Source organism: Castanea sativa, chromosome 5 (assembly GCF_040712315.1).
Source record: "Castanea sativa cultivar Marrone di Chiusa Pesio chromosome 5, ASM4071231v1".
Classification (NCBI taxonomy): Eukaryota; Viridiplantae; Streptophyta; class Magnoliopsida; order Fagales; family Fagaceae; genus Castanea; species Castanea sativa.
In genome coordinates, this window is record NC_134017.1 from 49,516,263 (window position 1) to 49,537,777 (window position 21,515).

General features: G+C 34.5%; 1 protein-coding gene across 7 annotated transcripts; it reads left to right on the forward strand.

Annotated features, from left to right (window-relative positions):
- Positions 1–5,197: 5,197 nt before the first annotated feature.
- On the forward strand, positions 5,198–20,312 carry LOC142634539 (putative LRR receptor-like serine/threonine-protein kinase RFK1). 7 transcript variants are annotated; one of them, XM_075808845.1, is made up of 25 exons: positions 5,198–5,387; positions 6,348–6,528; positions 6,808–6,879; positions 7,022–7,090; positions 7,170–7,241; positions 7,553–7,624; positions 7,735–7,806; positions 7,946–8,017; positions 8,121–8,192; positions 8,299–8,370; positions 8,492–8,563; positions 9,683–9,751; positions 10,043–10,108; positions 13,772–13,834; positions 13,927–13,974; positions 14,143–14,192; positions 15,863–16,105; positions 16,184–16,251; positions 16,327–16,525; positions 17,231–17,377; positions 18,263–18,381; positions 18,452–18,662; positions 18,965–19,202; positions 19,330–19,480; positions 19,612–20,312. In XM_075808845.1, the coding sequence occupies exons 1-25, from the start codon at positions 5,291–5,293 to the stop codon at positions 19,990–19,992; spliced, it is 2,976 nt and encodes a 991-aa protein (XP_075664960.1). In that variant the 5' UTR covers positions 5,198–5,290; the 3' UTR covers positions 19,993–20,312. The 7 variants fall into 7 exon arrangements, with proteins under 7 accessions (XP_075664960.1, XP_075664961.1, XP_075664956.1 ...); XM_075808846.1 differs by having other exon boundaries at positions 14,146–14,192; XM_075808841.1 differs by having other exon boundaries at positions 15,863–16,251.
- Positions 20,313–21,515: the final 1,203 nt, after the last annotated feature.

Below are 21,515 nucleotides of genomic sequence, written 5' to 3' on the forward strand. Positions count from 1 at the left end.
CTCTACCCTTTTATATTCATCAATACGATCCATAAGACGGCGTACGCTGCGGACGGGCTTTTTCGTCAAAGACTTTCGTAGGTCGTGATCAGTAGGGAGGCCCACCTTAAAGGTATTAAGCGCCACCTCATCAAAGTCGCCGTCTATTTCATTAAACATCTCCCAATATCTGTCGGAGTATGCTTTTAGTGTCTCCCCTTCCTTCATGACCATGGATAGCAACGAGTCCAATGGCCGAGGGACTCTGCTACAAGTAATGAACCGCGAAGCAAATGCCCTAGTTAGTTCCCCAAACGAGCCTACAGACCCCGATTTGAGACCGTTAAACCATCTCATAGCCACAGGTCCCAAGCTGGAGGGGAAGACTTTACACATCAAAGTCTCGTTATGAGAGTGCACTGCCATCCTTTGGTTGAAGTGACTCACGTGTTCCACCGGATCAGTCCGGCCATTATAGATGGTAAAGGTGGGCTGGGTGAACCTCCTGGGAAGCCTCCCCCTCTCAATCCTCCGTGAAAACGGAGACTTAGAGAGTTGGTGCAACGCCCTACTCATGGTATCGTTGCCTAAGCCCCTAGAACGAAGCTTCTTACGTCTGCGGGTTGGCTGGTCGTTCTCCTCACCAGAGGATGTTGCGCTGGTGGGGGAATATGACCTCGAACTGTAACCAACTCTCCTGTCCTTCTCTGAGGAAGAACTAGACGAGGACGGGGAAACCTTACGTTTAGCACGGCGTAACTTCCTCTTTAAACGATTGATTTCTTTCTGCATGGATTTAGAACCCTCATCGTGGGTAGTGCTACCCCTCCACGAGTATGGCGAGCCCCTGGATATTCTGTATGGACGCTTCCCTCACGATCCCTACGTTGTTCAAGACGTTCGAAATGATCTTCCGGTTGTGATCCTTGTGACTCTGCATGATGAGAGCCTAAGCCTGCCATAATATCCCTACTACTTCTAGACTAGATTCCCACAGACGGCGCCAATTGTAAGTGCACAAATGCACTGGACCCAAGAACGATTATGGGCTCAGGCCCAATGAGCCTTAAACAATATGAATTTGTAGAGTGTGGGCTTGAAACCCAGGTTAGAAGTGTATGAGGATGAAATGACAAACTAAAGATTGCAAGTACTTGGAAACAAAAAGGAGTAATGTAAATAGGCCTCCTCGGACGTAAGCCGAGAGCTGTTCTTATCTTATATCTCTCTCTCTTTTTCTTTTTCTTTTTAGGTTACAAAAAGTTCCCCCCCGTTTCTGTCATAGGTCCCTCCTTAAATACTCCTCTTTTTAATACTTTATCCACGTGTTGCCCCCAATTCCTCCCTTAGCCTAGATATTTCTTTTCTTAGTGCCTTTGAACAGTAACTAGAAGTTTCCCTTCCACTGTTTAAGTGTCACTTCCTCATTAATGCGGCCAGGGTGGTAGGTGCAGGGTCTTTAATGTGGAGGTAGCAGCCTTTACCTTTGATATTCTTCCAACATCGGCGCTTCTAGGACATTCAAGGGTTCTCTCCCTTTAACCATTGGTCTTGACCGTGTCATTCCCTAACCTTTACCATGAAGTCTCAGGTTCTTTGATGTCAGTCCGAGGGTAAAACCATCCTCGGCTGGATCCTCGGATCCTCGGCGTATAGGCCGACCCATAGCACCAACAATCTCTAACCCCAGGGTCAGGTCGGCCTTCCTTAACAAGGCCCAAAAGGCCCACGTTCCCACCAGGATCCTTTTGCCCCACACAATATATATATATATATATATATATATATATATATATATACACATATTATACAATGCATAGTAATTAACTGATATATTAGTTGCAAATAAATAGATACAATACATAGTAATTAAGAAGAGTGTCAAATACACCTACATTTGCATGATCATAAAATTGCAATACTCATCAACAAACACTAAAAATATCATATGGTTTTTACTTTTTACTGATCGATTTAATGAAAATTCAAATAATATACAACAAATTATCAAAGTAATACTGACTGCCCACCAACAAATCTAAGAGCCTTCCAAATCTACAGAACTAGTTATTTGCAGTGGTCAAATTTTTTTTTTAAAGAGTTTGTCAACATATATGTGTGTAGGGAAGCCATGGTCCCCTTGGTCTATTTTAAACTGTTTCTGTCTGTTACTGAATAATAATTCAATTTCAACAAGTAGTTAGATTCATGCACATACATTTTAGGGAAGAATGATTGTCCAGGGACTAGGGCTATGCTCTCTCTCTGTTTTTGACAATTGATTTTATATGGTAAAATTCAAGCTTCCTTGGCTTGGGATGTCGTGCCAAACTGCCGATACAGCGTTACGTCAAATTATACAAGTTAATTTCTTTCTCTTCCTCCGCTCCTATCCTCCTACTCAAAACATAAATTAAAAAAAAAAAAAAAAAACTTGAACTCCTAATTGTAAAGTTAGTATTTTTTTTTTTATTGTATCAAGAAATCTGGCACATGAAAATTGTGAGAGGTGATGCAAATAGAGTTTTTCCATAAAAACTTTTTTTAAATAAATTATTAACGAATGTCTTAAGAGCCTTTGTTAATATCTTCCTTTAACTTATATTAGATAATGCTAAAGACTAGAGCATATAATTAAAGCACTACCAAAAGTCTCATTCCTCTCTCCAGTCTCCATAGCAGCCCCTTATTTATGAGGAGCGTGCCAGAGGAAAAGTGAACATTGAGGTTTGAAAACTTGACTAATCATTTTGTTTGTTTATTATAGTGGTTTGTATTATTTGACTAATAATGAGAGTAATTTGACACGCAAACCTTATCTTTTCAATCTCTCTAATCGGCTTAATTTATAAAGTATCTCTTTAGTCTTTACCCTCGAAGTATTTTTTTTTCCCTTAGATTTACTGTAAATAAATAAATTAAAATGTGTACATATATTTTTAAAGTTTTTTTTAAATAAATATATTTTCTTCGCTAAATTTTTTTTTAAAAAATATATATAACTATTTATTATTATTAAATTAAAATACTATTCAGTATATATATATATATATATATATATATATATATAAATATGGAAACATTTTTACACGGTATCTAACTACCAATATGGAAACATGCACATGCGTTGTTAGACTTTTTTGCAAAATAAAAATATCCATACCCAAAGAAAAAATAAAGAAAAAAGAAAAAAGGGGAAGTAGTGAGTTTACATACAACGTGGCACTAATATATGGCGGCGGCTAATGTACGGTATCTTACAATAAAAAGATTAATAGTATTTTTTTTTTATCAAAAAAAAGATTCATATTTATTATTTAATAATGCCCTCACCGACCTCCCAATCATTTTTTCCAGTTTTGGAAACAAAAGCATAAGCTTACGGAAGATATTAACCCAAATTAAATTAAGTTAAATAATGTAAGATTTTTATTTTGTCTTTAATTTTTTTTTTAAAAATGATAGGATTGTGATATTAGGTTTGTGACAAATTAAATATTTTATTAGTATTCTTTTATTAAAAAAACGCTTTATTAGTATTCCATGATGAAAATTAACAGATTAAGAAAGTGGTGTGCACATGATTTAATGCAATATTATAATGTATTGTATTGTAGCATAACATTAATAGTTTTAAAGAGTTTTTCTATGGATATAACAAAATTATACAATATTTACAAAGTGAGGTGTCTGTCAAATTACCATAGGTCAAAATAATAAAAAATTTATATTGATTGGGACTCACTACAACTTAAAACAAAGGTATTATGAGAATATTGTAAGATTTTATTTATTTTTCCTTAAAATTTCTCAAAACTTTTTTTTTTTGAGAACTAGAATTTCTCAATTTTGAAATGTTATTATTACTATGAGCCAATTACATGATTTGTTCGACTTAAATGAAAAATGCTAACAGCAGTTTAGAACTTTGAGCATAAACCTATAGTCCAAAATTTTTTGTTTTTATTTTTATTTTTTTATACTCTCTCTATAGTCCCAGAGTTAACTGTTCAAATAAAAGTCCATTGATTAATTTGAAACCCACATAAAAAGAAGGGGTATATAATACTAATATTTTAGCCAAATATTTCTAAATCATTAAATTTGATGATTTATTTATTATTTATTTTGTTTGTTTAAAATAAAAAATTAAAAAACTTGTCACTTGCACTTCAATGTGCTCTACAACAATATAACAATTGTGTCTTCAATGTGCTCTACAAACAAAAAAAAAAAAACTTTTTTTTTTCGTTCATCAAAAAAAAAAAAAAAAAGCTCTACAACAAATGAAAATATGAGTTGAAAACACAAAATCGTGTCTTCAATGCACTTTTTCAATTGTTTGCAGACCTATGTGTATGGACAAACAGGTATGTACAACGTACATTGCCCGGACAAAAATATCAAATCAGGATTTATGGACTTAACTGAAGTGGGATGTGACGTTTCTCGGAGAAGGAAATAGTGCCTTAGCCCTTATGTAGGGCCTCGACCCCCAATTGGAATTCACCGCTACATATTGGCGTTGTTTATGGACTTTGCAACACAACTCGATTTGGGTTTACCGATTGCCATTGTATGCTTCAACTCTTAGAAAGAACAAGCGAGCAATAGGCGTTGGACACTTGCACATGCATATATGTTTGGCGTAGAGTGACGTGAAGTAACTCGTACAACAATGAAAAGTGTGTCAAACACTTGTCTTTATTAATGTTTTTCTTAATGAATTATGCTTTAGCTCTCTCTCTCTCTCTCTCTCGGTTTTGTGGTTTTGGGTGTATGAAGAGAGAGTCCTATATATTATCCCCAAAAAAAAAAATATATATATATTTGTTTTGTTTTAAGAATTTTGTTAATATGTGTCCCAATTACACATAATAATTAATCATTTTTGAAAATATTTTTTTGAGAATTGAAAAAGTATTAACAGCTTTTTTAATTTTCAAAAAAAATATTTCTAAATATAGATGGCTTAATATACTCTACTCACAACTCGCCAGGTTGTGAAAAATATTATAAAATTTATTGTCTAATGGGTGAGACGGGATCTATATGACAATTTTAATCCCACTTGGACATGAAAACAAAAAACTGAGAAGTGAAAAGAGGACAATATTTTGACAATTTGTTGCAATATGATAATGTACTGTATAATTTTGTTTTTGTATGCTCAGAGCTTTGGACTGTCTCATGCTATTAAGCTTTTGCAAATCCAAAAAGGACATTGTGAACAAACTCACTTTTCAAAGCATACTTTTAAGTTGTACTAGTACTCTTCAGGGGCCAATAGTTTCGACAGTTTTCGACCATCATGCAGGGAGGACATTTCTTCTTTGTCTTCATGATTATGGCGTTGAGTTGCTTCTGGTTGAAGAGATCCGTAGAGGCACAGGTACCCCAACAAGAAGGTACCAGCTAACTCTTCCATCCTCTATCTCTCTTGTTTTTTGGTGGGGTCTATAATACTTCCATTCTAACTGCTGAGGAAAATGAAAATTTTGTATCTTGGGAAGTTTGTCCAACTGGGTGTCACCATAACTGGTTGGACTAGCTGGGCTGAGCTTGTATTTTCATTTGAAGAAACCGATATAATCTTCTTGGTGACCAAAAGGATGAATGGGTGTTTTTGCATTGAGATATATGACTATAGAGTAATTCACTAGTGTTGATTTTCTGGTTGTCTGTGTTTAGAGTGTCTAAGTTCCATTCTCCGTGGTTTTGTCACGTCCTTATTGATCTAAAAATCACATAATTATAAAAAATTGATTTTTCCCTCTTATGGAGTAATCTACTTTGAAAACCCAATTGTAGTGGTTTTTATAAGTCATATTGAGTTATTACTTTTCATATTTTCCTCCACAATGTTCTGTATGGAAGAAGTGATTTCGAGAATTGTAGGAATTAATTCATGAAATTTGGTTGATAAAAATCTAAATTTATTATCATTTGGGAGTTCTAATCAATCTCCATGCTCTAGTTTCTATTTGATTATGAGCTGATGTGTCCCTTCAAGCCTTCAAGGAAAAAGAAAAAGAAAAAGAGAAAGTTATAAACAAAATGGGAAATTAAACTTAAGTGTAGAATGGTAGAAATGTCCTTGATGTTCCTCTTGTTTCTCTTCAAGTCTTGGGTATTTAGAACTACCGGACAAGGTTAAGCTAACTACGTTTCCAATCTAAAATTAGGCAGCAAAAATTGTATTACTCAAGTGAGAAGATAAATATCTTCCTTGGTGCTTTTTAATGTAAATTTTAAAGTTCATGTAGCCAAAATAGGGAATTATTTTGAATTGCCATTGTTTTACATTAGTGCAGTTGTACAGCACTGATTTGACATGTTATGTTTATTTGATTGTGGATGTTGTTTAGTTGATGCACTCAAAGAAATAACTAGTACGATGGGTATGAAGGATTGGAGGTTTGATGCTAATTCTTGCCAAATTATTGGGGTAACACCAGAGCCACCAGAGAATGCTGACATTGCTGAGAGCAGCATCAATTGTGATTGTCACTTCGAGAACAACAACACTGTCTGTAATGTCGTAAAGATGTATAGTTCCCTCATTTTATTACTAATTACTTTTACTGCAATTCTTCTATCTTATGCATCATTCTATGTCTCCACATGAAGGATACAAGTCTAAAAGTTGATTGTAACTACTTTTTATCATGAAAGTGAAAAAATTTGTTGTAGACCATACATTGTAAATTTAGTCCAGTAAACATTATTTTTAAAAGCAAGCTGTTTAAATCTCTTAGCATGTTATCATTGATTTACAATTTCATGATAATAGTTGTCAAGACTCAATGTTTTATTTCTCGTGTATAGAGTGCTAAAGGGTTATAGTCTTCCTGGCATGCTTCCACCTCAACTTGTCAAACTTCCTCACCTCCGAGAAATGTAAGATCGTTTTGAAATGCTTCAATTACATGTTTGATGGTAACATTTTGCAGCACCAATTTCTAGCACAATTCACAAGATTTGAATAAAGACATTTTTTTCCAGTGCTTTTCAATTTACACCAGTCTTCCTCTAATTGTAGTGATTTTGCGTACAACTATCTCAATGGAACAATACCACTGGAATGGGCTTCAACACAATTAACTTTTATGTGAGCTTTTGTAAAGTTATATTGATAAAATTTATATCTATTTGCTTTTATCTTAAATTAACCAGCAAGTGATGTGCAGCTCTGTTCTTGTGAATCGCTTATCAGGGGAAATTCCAAAGGAGTTGGGAAATATTATTACTCTCACATACCTGTACGTTTTGAACTTTGGTTTAACTCAATCATGTATATCTTGGACAATGGACATTTATGGTGATTGAAGTATTTATGAATGGGATACAGTTGTGAAATGAAGTAGAAAGGCTTCGGTTTTCTTCTTAAATGTATTGTCATGGCCTCAAAACCTATGGAACTTTTCATCCTTTATCTGTTACATATAGTTTTGATATCCCTGCACTCCATAGTGACCTTGTGGAGGGTTTAATCATGTTTTCTTCCATTAAGCTTTCTTAGTAATCTCAATATTTCGTTTTTTAATTTTAATTTTTCCCCCTTTTCAAACAGGTGCCTTGAAGCAAACCAATTCTCTGGCATTGTTCCTCCTGAGCTTGGGGATTTGACCAACTTGCAGACTTTGTGAGACGCCTCATTTATTCATTTTGGTGTTCTATAATTCTTAAATTTTCTCTTCATTTTTAACACTTTTCTGAAGGGTTTCGTTCATTGCTTCAATATTGTAATTGCAGGATGCTCTCCTCCAATAATTTGACAGGGAACTTGCCGATGGCTTTTGCTGGGCTGAGAAACCTAACAGATTTGTGAGAGTTTATTATATCCACCTCTTTTTATATATTTGACTCTCTTTAAACCTTAAATATCCACCTCTATTTATATTTGCCTTTAAAGCATAAATATCAACTTGTGCCTGATCCAAAATCATTTTATTGCTCAATACAGTAGGATAAATGATAACAAATTCAGTGGAATTATACCTGATTTCATACAGAATTGGAAACAACTGACAAGATTGTGAGATCTTTTTTCCTCTGAAAATATCTCAAGTTCTTTGAGTTTTAATTGTAGATAAGTCTAAATTTAGCTTATATTCTCATTCAAATTTAACTTCTTGAAGAGAAATGCACGCAAGTGGACTCAAGGGACCTATTCCACCAAATATATCTCTTCTGAATAATTTACTTCAGTTGTGAGTAAAAAGCCTTCTCATATCCATCCAGTAACTTGATATGATGTGAGTTTGTTTTTGTATATTAATCAATGGTTTTGGCTTATGGTTTGCATCCTTTATACAGGAGGATTAGCGATATAGATGGGCCAAGTCAGGATTTTCCAATGTTGAGAAACATGACAGGCATAGTAAGATTGTATGTTTGGTACTTACGTTGTCAAATGATATAAATGTTTGACTTGATGATGGTCAATTTGATATAATTCGTCAATTTGATATAATTCGTCAATTTGATATAATTCAGTTATGTATTTTAGGGTTTTGAGAAACTGTAAGATTTCTGGGGAGATCCCTGCATACATCTGGACAATGAAACAACTGGAGATGTTGTAAGTAAAGCACCTCAAGTATTAGAGCATGGTGTTTCCTTAGTTAGCAATGTTTGAGTTATCGTTATTATAAGTATATATGCCTTGATTTGGATGGTGTTTGAAGATACAAAGTAAACATGCTTTTGTTTCAGTGAACAAGAAAAATGGAGGCCATTTAAATGAATAGAAAAACATAACTTTTCTTTCACCTATAAGGTGGATTATTGTTAAGTATATATTTCACTTATAAAATGTAGACATTTAATCGATGTTTTGCATTTAATTAATGAACAAAGCTTGGGCAGATATCATTGTAGATATCCAATATTGGGATTTCAGAGTTCTGAATGTTTATAAGCATTTATAGATTCTAACGGTTGTCTTTGTAGATATGCAAACGTTAATTGACACTTCAAGCTTTCAATTGGCACTTAGAAAAAACATAATAAAAGATTATACAACGAAGAAAAGTAACATGTGAACATTACAAAATGGTGTAAAAAACCTCAAATGAAAAGAAAGATTGTAAAGATTTTGAATAATAAGGTAGAATAAGTTCTAACTCTAATGTTAAGAATGATAAGAAACAATCAGGCCTTTCAAACTATGAATATTGCATACTTCTTAAAAACCATATCACAGAAACTGCAGATATTATTGGGAACATCATTTTATATATAGGCAACTCATACACATACTTATCATAATTACCTAACACATGGACGTGCACTTACGTACACACCTGTAGATATTTGATAGACATAAAATTGATCAACCTATATAATCTAGAAACATCAGAAACCTATAGGATATGAAAAAGGTTATGACAAATTGATGAATTACTCGTTTCTTTCCCTTTTAATTTAAATATATTCTCAAATTTCTTGCTGCTATCATTTTCAGTTGTTTTCTTATTACTATTGTCTAGTTTTCTTCTATTTTCAGGATGGCAATAGATTAATAGATGCATAACATATTGATAGAAGCAATGCTTGCTTTCAAGAGAATGATGCCTAATGCCTTGTTAATTAATGTAACCTTTTGTAATTACAAAAATGTAATACATTTTAACATACCCGGTTGGTAAATTTCCCAAGGATTGATAATAATTATTCTGTCACTTTGTGATTATGATAGGGATGTCAGTTTTAACAAACTGGTTGGGGAACTTCCACCTAGTATAAAGTTAGAGCGCCTGAGATTCCTGTAAGTATATTGAAATATGGGCATATTTGCTTACATATTAAAACTAGTAAGCATTTCATTTTCAAAGTCTGGTGGACTCAGATTTACATAGCCTCAAAAGTGAAAGCAAATGCTTATACAGATGCATGCACGTGGTTCACAATTCTAATGATTAAACTTGCTTTCTGGTACAGAACCATTTCTTAGTATGCTACCAAATGCAGGCTTAGATTTTCTGATTTGATTTGTTCAATTGCTTTCGCATTCTAGTATTGGTATATCATACTAAACTTCAGATGTTGTTTTTGTTAGCTTTTTAACTGGCAACTTGCTAAGTGGAAATGTGGGAGACTCAGTCTTGAAGGAAGGAAGTAATATGTATGTTTCCTATCTAGGATGCTTTTAATTTAGTTTCATCTTTTTGATATAGTTGCTTTCTAACTTTCATTTGGTGTGATCCCCTTGTAATGTAAATTTTTTTTCTCCTTGTTAAATATTAACAATGAAATACAGGTAGTTAATAATTTGAGGCCAATGCACTAACCATTCTAAGGATGGAGTTTGTAAATCCCTTAATTTTTGATATTCATTTGAAATATTCTATGTAGACCCTGTGTGTTCTAATTGCTCTGATACTGCTTAAAAAAATCTGTTTTAGACCCCAAACACTTAAGCAGCAGCTTGATTGAATAATTTATGATCTATTTCAATGGATAGCACAAACAAGTATTTCAACCATAGTTATAGATACCAAATCAAAAGCAATGAAGATATATAGCAGTAAAAGGAACACAGATTTTGTAAAGAAGTGGAAATTCAATGAAGAACCTTGTCAAAGGAAAAACCATTGTAGGGATCCAATCCCATAAAACTCACTATAAGAAATAGGTACAACAGTTTACTTACAAAACCTTTGCACTACTAGATTTTCTATTGTAACCTTGGGATGAAATCCCCTCCCATTGAATCTTCCATTTCCCTCCAATTTTTACTTAGATGTGAGACACGCAGCATTTAAAATTCAAATAAATGCCACGTGTCTCACATCTGACTAAAAGTGGGAGGCAATTGGAGGGTTCAATGGGAGGGGTTCCTTTCCCAAGCTAGGTTACAAATGCCCATCTTGCCTTACCACTGCAATGACCCCAAAACCTTTAGATTCCTGTAAAAGACATTTGCTCTCAGCATAGTATAATATTGATAGGGTAGCCTTTCTCCACTCAACTTGTACAACAAGGGTTGGTTTTATATAGGGAATCATTAGGTTAAGTCATATGGCCTTCACAGTCAGTGTACAGTTTGCAGCAATTTTTCTTGAGTGAGTGTCAAGTGAAATCTCTTGGAAAGCACATTTGTGTCAACTTCAAAAGGCCATATTTTACTCATTTCAAATCCAAATTTGGTCAAATTTATCTCCATTTTGAAGCTTCAGGCGTCTACTTTCCAATGAAACAAGTTTCACTATGAAATTCATTATGATACAAGTTATATAGGCAAAAGAGCATCAACTCATCATCTTTGAGGAGATCAAAGCTTTATCTTCTTTTAGCAGCTTCTAATCCGAACTCAACCCTAGCACAATTTTATTGATACAGTGAAATTTGATATGTTTTGGCACTAGAATTTGGCAACACTCAACAAACTAAAACCTAACAGCATTTGTTTTACGTTATTAAGCTCATAATGCTCTATCTTCTCTTTGTTCTATCATGAGACATTAGTAGTATTAATAAAATGATGTTCCTTTTGAAAAAAATCTCAGTTGCAATAAGATTTCCAAATATTCTTTTAGAGTTAATATTTAATTAAATCATGTTGACTTGAGAATCACTACATGCACTAGGCTACTTTTCACATCTTAGCCTCAAGTCAAGACACAAATTTAATATTAAAGCAGTTCAGCAGGGCCTTAATTGCCCATCCTGCCTTAAGACAGGACTGTTACAACTTCATAGTCAACTGTTACGGGGCTTTTCAGCATGTACTCAGAACTTAGCTTTCAGGAAAATTTAGGAAAATCTCATTTCCAATTTCTTATACGATGTCAAATTATATAAGGAGACAGAAAGGTCAAATTATATAAGGACTTCAGAAACGAGTAATTCAGCTTCGCCATACTCATTCAGAAACGGTATCAGATGTTCTTTTTGATTGGTGGAATTGGTTGGGGAAACACTCATCAAGTATTAGGAATTTAGTTCCATTGTGCTTAATGTGGTGTATATGGAAGGAGCATAATCGGCGGACTTTCGAGGACATAGAAAGATTGGGTGACCAGCTGCTTGCTTTTTTTAGTGGGTCTCTGTTTGACTAGTCTTGAGTTTGGGGACTCACATCTAGTGATTTCCTACCCTTGTTCATTAGTTCTCTTTTTGTTTGTAATTAATTTCTTTTTCTTGTAATTTATTGGACTGCTTTGTGCTCTTTGCATAAGGTAGCTTATTGTATATATATCTTTCTTACTTATCAAAAAAAAATAAAAAGCTCATTCTTGACCCTCAAAACACCGTTCATTCTGATCTCTCCAAGGACACCGCATTAGGCTAATGGAACAGCCTGCCAACTCCCCCCTTATTCCTTCGACAAACCCCCTGTTCCTTCCAACACACCAACATATCTTGAACTAAATTCAGCATCGCCCAATAGACTCCAAATATACAGAAAATCACACACCACAATTCCTTAGCCAATTCACAATGTGAAAATAAGTGATTAGCATTCTCCCCATACTTCTTGCACATGATGTGCCACTCCAGTATAACAATGCCCCTCTTCCTTAAGTTATTGGCTGTCAAAATCTTCCCCAAAGCCACAAACTACGAAAGAAGGTGTGGGATCCTGGCTTCCCGTATACTTCTCCAAGGGAAATTTAAGCCAACCCTCCTCAAAAGTCTATAATAGCTCTTCACCTGGAAACCTTGGTTCTTCAAATGAATCCACACCAACTTATCTAACTCCTCATACCTGATTATTTGCTTGGGAAAGATCCTCCAATAGCTGTGCCACATTCCATTTCCTAATCCTGAACTGCACAAATGAACGCCAATGTCCAAGAGATCTGTCCAGACCTGATCTCTGCATAATCTGTTACTGTACCCTTACTATATCTTGCTATTAAACACAAGTTGGAATACTTATCCTTGAGTGGAGTCGTGCCAAAACCAAACTTTAGTGCTGCCTCCAATATCATCTCTAATGAACTATGTAAAGTTGTCCCAGCTGCCTCTAATATACTTCCACAATCCACTCCATATGACCCCCTCATCTCACCCAAACACCAAGGTCTTGAATGGATGGGAATTGTCAAGTATATGACACCATCTTACACAGATTGAGAAAAATCAAATTTACATTTTGTATTAGTGAATGCAGAGTCTAGCGTTCTGTGTGTGCAATAAGAAGGTATAATACACATATAGTGCTCAATAGTTTACAAGTAATATCAACCATCTCTGGCAGCCATTAACAGAAAATTTTGGCACCAGATACTATCAACCAACCCAAATGCAATTCACGTGTACTCTAGCAGTGATTTTGTTGATATAGTAGCTATTTACTTGTCCTTTTTCTCAGCACTTCATTTTTTTTTCTTTTTCCTTTTAATTCCTGCTCTTCATAAATGCACAATGGTAGATTTGGTTAGTGCTAAGATTAATTTCAAGTTTGACTCTGGATGTGATGGTTTCTCTGCAACATTATCTGTTTTGAATTATCAAACATTGTTGCTTCAAATACTTCCTTTTGTTATCCAATTTTTTGGCTTCTTTTTCTTTTGGTTTTTTTTTTTTTGGGTGGGGGTGGGGAGGGATTGATGTCCTGAAAATTTTCTCCTTTTGTTTCGAAATCAATAAAATAGTATTAATGTTATATCCTGATAAGACATGCCTCTTGGGTTCAAATATTTATGAGATACTAAATGCTATTACTCAAATTCAAATAATCCTTTTTTTTTTTTTTTCTTTTTTCAGTTTGGTTTGGTTTATTTATTTGTTATTCTTTATTTAAAGAATTGACGTTATCTTTTCTAATGCATTGCTGCAGTGATCTTTCATACAATAACTTCACATGGCAAGGCCTTGAGCAACCAGCTTGTCACGAAAACATGTCAGGCTACTTGTATAATAATTGTTTACATATATTTTTAGGTTTGATATGGTTTAAGACTGAGATCTTTCTCCTCATATTTTTTTTGTTAGGAATTTAAACCTTAACTTGTTTCGAAGCTCTTTAATTGATGATGATGTGTAAGATGCCCTTTCCCCCACTTTTTCATTGATTTATCTTCTCGTTTCTTTAGTTCTGTTATAATTTTTCAAGTTTACCAATGAGAAAGAAGCTCAATGTAAGGTGTAGATTTCATATACTGAATGGTGTCCATTTTCCTACTAATTTATTCTTTTGTACTCATTCAGTAGTAGAAGGCAAGATCCTCATTGCTTGAAGAATTTCAACTGTCCACGATGTAAGGATTGGTTTCTGGAGTTCCATAATCATTGATTACTATGAAAATAATGTTAATTTTTCCAAATCTATTTTTGAATTTGTTCATAAGAGAATATATGTATCAATTATTTCAGCCCGTTAAATGAAAATTGCTTAAGGAATTCCACATATATTAAGGCCTTTCATTCAAACCAAAGAAAAATAAAAGAGAGTAATGCCTTGAGTAATTGAGCTTGAACTTTTGCTTCTTCAGTTTTGAAATCAACAGGAGAATATAATGAATCTTTAAAGCCCTAAAAAATTTTAACTCCACAAGGTCTTCTAGATTACGTTTTAACTCCGGATGCCTTTTGTGAGTTTTGAACCATGGGGAGATTAGACCATACTTTTCAGAGTTAGCATGGTGTTGATTTTGGAACTGTTTTCAGAATTGATTGGATGTCTGTGCATGGCATCTTTGCTTTAAGCTGTAGGATGAAAAGATTTCACAGGATGCTTGGTGTGGGAAGATGCCTTTTCAGCTCTTGTTTTCTGATTTATTTCCACTATTCAGTATAACTGTATAAGTGAAAAAATGGCTAATTATATGGGCTAGATATAAGGATCAATATTACATTCAAATCTGAGGTTAGTAAAATTGGAATCAGAATCAGTTGAGGTTTCAGTCCTTACGCTTCATGATGTTCAAGGCTGCAGTTTTGATGAAGATAGATGTTAGAAGCTAAGCCAAAAGTCATCAGATTGTGTTAAATTTGGCTATAAGTTATTGTTTGTTTTGGGAATGCAGTTCTTATTTGTGTTGTTATGGTGGACAATTTGTTAAAAAAGAGGTAATTTAATATCAGCTGGTGTCATTTGTAAAGAGAGGGAGGACAGTATCATTAGTTTTGTATTGTCACTAACAATGGTTCTTTTTCTGTCCTCCTTTCTCTATCTGGGTTTATTGGGTAATGCCTGCATTAGTGATAAAGATTTTGGCAGCTTGGAGATGGGGATTTAGAAGTACGAGTCAAATGGCATGGTTTGTAATTCCTCGTTGTTTGTTGTGGTGAATTTGGAATGAGAGGAACAATATGGTATTCAAGGCAGTGACTCCAAAAGTACAATCTATCTTCTTTTGCTGATTATGGCACTTTCCTTGGATATAATTGAAACATCGAACTAGTGGTCAATTTGTATAATTTGTTCCTTTCACTCTTTGCTTTTCTGGTGTTTCTCTTATATACCTTTCGTTCTATAGGGCTACACCCTTTCTATCTAGCATTTCTTTTAATCAGATTTGTAATGCCCAAAAAAAAATGAAATTGTAAAACTTGACAATATGACTAGAATAGCGTGATTCATTTTCTAAAACCTTATTCTTTGAGTAAGGAGAGAAGACCTTGAAATGAAAGTGAATCTATAGTTTTTATGATAGCTTGCTTTGAAGTACTTATGAATTACTAGAATCACTGAAAAATATAGAAAATGACTGGCAAGTGTGTGCACTTGCATGTGCATGCATGTGCACCCTTGGGTTGATATCTCAGTTCTCACTATACCAATGTGAAATCAATTTAGCATTCTGAAAAAAAAAAAAGAAAAAAAAAGAAAAAGAAAAGAAGCTGTATAAATTGATGACCTCCATATTGTTGCATTATAGTTTACATGTAAGCTTGCTTTCTCATTTTTCTCTACATATCATGGCAGATTCAAATTGTTTGCATGTTAATTCTGGTGGAAAGGATGCAACCATCAAGGAGAATGAAACAAATTTTGTATATGAAGGAGATGGTGATGTTGAAGGTGGTGCTGCAAAATACTATATTAATGGTAACAGTTATTGGGGATTTAGTAGCACTGGAGACTTCATGGATGATTTTGATTTCCAAAATACTCGTTACACTGTGTCTCCGTCATTATCAAATATCCCTGAATTGTATACAACAGCACGTAGATCTCCTATATCACTTACTTATTTCCATTATTGCTTAGAAAATGGGAACTACACTGTAAGTCTCCATTTTGCAGAAATACAGTTCACAAATGACAAGACATATAACAGTCTTGGGAAGCGTATATTTGATATCTACATTCAGGTAATTGGTCACAATGATGAAAATATGTATCCTTGATGTTGCAGATTAAGGTTTAATCAGACCACTTTTTTGCAGGAAAAATTAGTGTGGAAGGATTTCAATATTGAAGATGATGCTAGTATTGCTCAGAAGCCAGTAATAAAACCCGCATCTAACATTAGTGTGGTAAACAATGTCTTAGAGATCAGATTCTATTGGGCTGGTAAAGGAACGACGAGAATCCCTAACAGTGGAGTTTATGGTCCCCTTATATCAGCTGTTTCTGTGGTTTCTGGTGAGTTATTTTAGTGAATGTCTCTCCTTTGTCATTTTAGAGATGCCGTGTTTCTGAGGGCCCTTCTTAGAACACCACTACTTGATGGTCCTCAAATCAATTCCCATGATTTCCAACATATATTGCAATGCAGTTATTGCTCTGACACACTTGTGGAATCAGGATAATTATCTCCAGTTCAAAATTAGTATGGAATATGTTACTTGTGAGATTAGGACAGTGCAGCACTATAATTCCTTCTCTTTTTTTTTTTTTCTTTTTTCTTTTAATTGTTCTATGTGAGGCCCTTTCTTTCAACTGCAGAAGTAGCTGATAATTAGTTATTAGCCCTTATTGGTCGATTTCAGGTAGATATGTTATGCTTTACATGGGAATGATTGCCTAGGGGTTAGGGATTTGATATGCCATGTACTGCAGTATATCTCTTCTCTATGTCAGGTAGAGTGAACCTTTTAGTTTCAATTTTGTGATAAATCAAGAATTCTATGGATTGTCTTCGGTGGGAGTTTTAGTTTTGATTTTTATGACTAATGCTTCAGTTTGAAAAACCACCCCATGCACATTTTCTGTCTAATTAACAAATAATATATTTTCTTTTTCTTGATGTTTGTGTCTACTTTATTCAATGAACATATGGGTGGCCAAGTTTCTGGGTCTTGTCCACTTTTAATTGGTTGCTTGTGAGGGTGATTTTTTTTTGTGCAGATTCCAAATTTTGTTCAAATGGTGGAACCAAGCGAAATGTTTATATCATTGCTGGTGTTGCAGTTGGAGCATTATTCTTGATACTCTTTATAGTGGGAATCCTTTGGTGGAAAGGCTGTTTGTGGAGGAAGAAGGGGAGAAAAGAAGGTGCAGGCTTTAGTAGATGTCTGATTCTAAAATTTATTTAATTGCCTCTACTTAGTCAACTTTAACAAGTAATTATGCAAAAAGAGTAGGCTGTCTTGACTCTTGAACTTTTGCAGTTTCAGTTGCTAGAGAATTTTGTGCAAGTGTGCATTATCAATTTTTGACACATAATATTATAATTTGTTTGTTTAATAGCAACATCTGGACTATACTTTGCTTCTAGAATAGTTTCAGTATGCAGTGAAATATCTACAACATTTTTCTCAAGGTATAGTTTTGTGTTGTTTAATTACACAGAATTGGTTTAATATAATGGAAGTTGTTAGAATTATGGTCAAGTAATTAAATTCACTATTTCCTAATAGTTTAAACTTTTAGGGCAAGCAATCGATAATTTATCATGGTATTAGAGTAGAAAATCCTGAGTTCAATCCTTGTTCCCATTCTTCCTCCCATTTAAAATGTTAAAAATCCCATGTATTAGACCACACTTAGTAAAGGGCAGTTTGGGACTACACATGAGAGGGATTGTTAGAATTATAGTTAAGTGATTAAATTCACAATTTCTTAATAGATTAAACTTTTGGAAAAATTGGTAATTTATCATGAGTATATGATTAAATAGATTTTTTTTTCTTCAATGAAATTGGTTGTTCAAAATTGTTAGGGTGGATTTCATTTTTACTGAATTCAAATTCGCAATTCCTGGTTCAAGTGGTTGAATTATTGCTCCTTAATGTTAAGCTTCTGCGTAGTTACAATGAAAATTTTAAATTTTAACGTATCTGAGCATATCATCTTTCCTCAAGTGTAACTCAAGAAAGTAATTACAAACAAAACTAACAATTCCTTATCCTACTGCTTCGTATGTGCCTCCTTGAACAGATATTAAAGGACTAGATTTGCAGACAGGTACTTTTACCTTAAAACAAATAAAAGCTGCCACTAATGACTTCGATTCTGCCAACAAAATTGGAGAAGGTGGTTTTGGTCCTGTATACAAGGTATTACTCTGACATATTTGATCTCATTTGAGTATGGATTTTCCTGCTTATCTGGCAAGGTTGGGTGCAGGGTCAATTACCTGATGGTACTGTCATAGCAGTTAAGCAGCTCTCATCTAAATCAAAGCAAGGAAATCGTGAATTTCTAAATGAAATAGGCATGATTTCTTGTGTGCAACACCCAAATCTGGTGAAGCTTCATGGATGCTGTATTGACGGGGAGCAATTATTGTTGGTCTATGAGTACATGGAAAATAATAACCTTGCCCGCGCATTATTTGGTGAGTATTATGTAATCTTGGTTAGCACTGAGCTATTATGAAAAAAAATAAGAGATGAAATTTTTTCATGATTAGAATTTAATTATATTTAGCAAGAACTAAGTCAGGTGAGCTTATCTGGCTTTCAGATTATCCTTGGATATTTTTTTCCATGATTTTCTGGTTGGGCAGCTCTATGGGATTTGAATTTGAAATTTCTGGTTATTGGGTTCTTCTTAAGTTTATGCCTTTTCATAGAATTTCATTATGTACGAAAAAGAAAAGATTTGAGATGACTTATCAATATTTTGTTCTTACTGTAGGTCCAGAAATCAATCAGCTTAAACTGGACTGGCCTACAAGGCTTAAGATATGTATTGGGATAGCAAGAGGCTTAGCTTTTCTCCATGAAGAATCAAGAATCAAGATTGTTCACAGAGACATCAAAGCTACTAATGTGTTGCTGGATGGTGACTTGAACCCTAAAATATCTGACTTTGGATTGGCTAAACTTGATGAAGAGGAGAAGACCCACATTAGCACCAGGGTAGCTGGAACCATGTCAGTTCCCATCTTACTAATAACTTCTAGTTATTTATGTTATGATTTTAATAATTGCATTTGATGTTTAGAAAAATTTTATAAATTTTGGGGTTGAATCACAAGACATTGAGATTTTGATTTGCAGAGGATATATGGCACCAGAATATGCATTATGGGGTCATTTGACCTACAAAGCAGATGTTTATAGTTTTGGAGTTGTGGCCTTAGAAGTTCTCAGTGGAAAGAGCAACAATAATTATATGCCAAGTGACAATTGCGTTTGTCTTTTAGATCAGGTACTTTCTAACTTCATATCCCTATTTTATTCATAACACGTCATTTATGCATCAATTATTGCTTACTAACTGTGAAGCTACTAACAAGTAGCAACATTTGCATGATAGTAATTGGATAATTTATATTACAGGCCTGCCATTTGCAACAAACTGGAAACTTGATGAAGCTAATTGATGAGAGCTTGGGGTCAGAGGTCAACGTAAAAGAAGCAGAAATTTTGGTTAAAGTAGCTCTTCTGTGCACAAATGCATCCGCATCACTTAGGCCTACCATGTCTGAAGTCGTAAGTATGCTTGAAGGGCGAATGACTGTTCCAGACATGATTCCTGAACCAAGTACCTATAGTGATGATCTAAGGTTTAAGGCTATGAGAGACCTTCATCGACAAAGGGAAAATCACAGATTGAGCAGAAGCCAAACCCAAAATTCAACAACAATCCATACATTCTCCTCTCCGACTATATCTACCCAAGATTTTTATGAAATCAATCCAGAATCTAGTACTGTTTAGAGTGATGAGCATTCCGATTAGTTCCTCATTAAGCAGTGTTTATTCTTTAACTCTATACCTGACTCCCTGTGGCTATTACTAAAGCTTCATCTATACACGTGGACATGATTTGGTATGATAAATCATCCGGGAAAAGTTTAAAGTGGGGATGCACTAATATAATGTAATTATTTCTGAAAAAGTTTTTTAGGATAGAGAGGGAATATGTAGGGATTAATTTACATTCTTTCTTGTGTTCTCTTTATTTATGGTAAAAATTGTAATTTGCTGTGTTACATTATTTACTACACCAATGAAAATTTTAAAGTGGGGGTCTTTTTTCAATCATGGTACTACACCTTGAGAAAATTTGTGTCTCCATTACCTCTTTAAACAATTTTTATAAATCAAACTAGTTGAATTTGAATATTACTTGGGAAATTCTCATCAGAATCAAGTCATGCTAATCTAATTTGTCTTGAGATCAAATCTTTTAAGGTCATGTGGGTATGGACCGTATGGTATTGTCTCACGGTGGCACCTCGACGCTCATATTACATGCAACAAAACCGGTATAACGTGGCGCATAACCGGCTTTTATGGGCATCCAGACACAAGCAAAAGGGACACCCTTTCCAAATAACGTCACTGTGCTAATGATTTCGTTAGTTGGCCGGATTTGGAGAGTATATGGGAAACTAACATCTCGAGTTTCAGAAACTCGAGATTTAATTAAAAAATCGAGTTTTTAAAACTCGAGATATGGTGTTTTGTTACTTCCATTACGTGGCCAAATTTTCCATTACGTGGACAAATTTTCCACCTGGAGGAATTGAGCCACGTAGAAATCGAGTTTATAAGACTCGAAATCTGCACAATATTCTCCCTCTTTCCCTTTCAAATGCAAACACTCTCACTCTCTCAAAAATCCTGAAACACTTTCTCAATCTCTCAACTCTCAGTGTCTCAAACGCTCTCTCTCAATCTCTCAACTCTCAGTCTCTCAAACGCTCTCTCTCAATCTCTCAAACACCGAAACCGGTCACCCTCACCCTCTAACGCGCGCCTCTTTCAGAACCCTCTCTCTCTCGCTTCTCGAGTCGCCACACCGATTGCCGGTCCGCCATAACACCGCCGGTAAGCCTCTCTCTCTTCTCTAATTCCATGGGTGCTTACACCTTTTGGTCCCGTTACTCTGTTTTGGTGTAATTTGTTTGAACATGGCTTTTTCGAAATGGGTTCTTCTAGATTAATTCACGAGGCATGCATTTAGGAATTTAATTTTGTTTTTACCGATATAGCAACATTTAGACATCAAAAATTGGTCTTCTCCTTTCTTTAAAGGAATTGTTGTAGCATTGATCGCCGGTTGTGTAACAATATTAGTCGACCTTGTGACAAAATGCTTCGGTATTATGGTTTTTAAATTTGGGTAACGCGAGTTCTTATTTTTTGTTTGAATGTTTATCATAGCTTGTGTTATCTTAATAGCGCATGGCATGTTACTATACTTCCCATCTTGTTAAATTGATTAATCCGGCAAA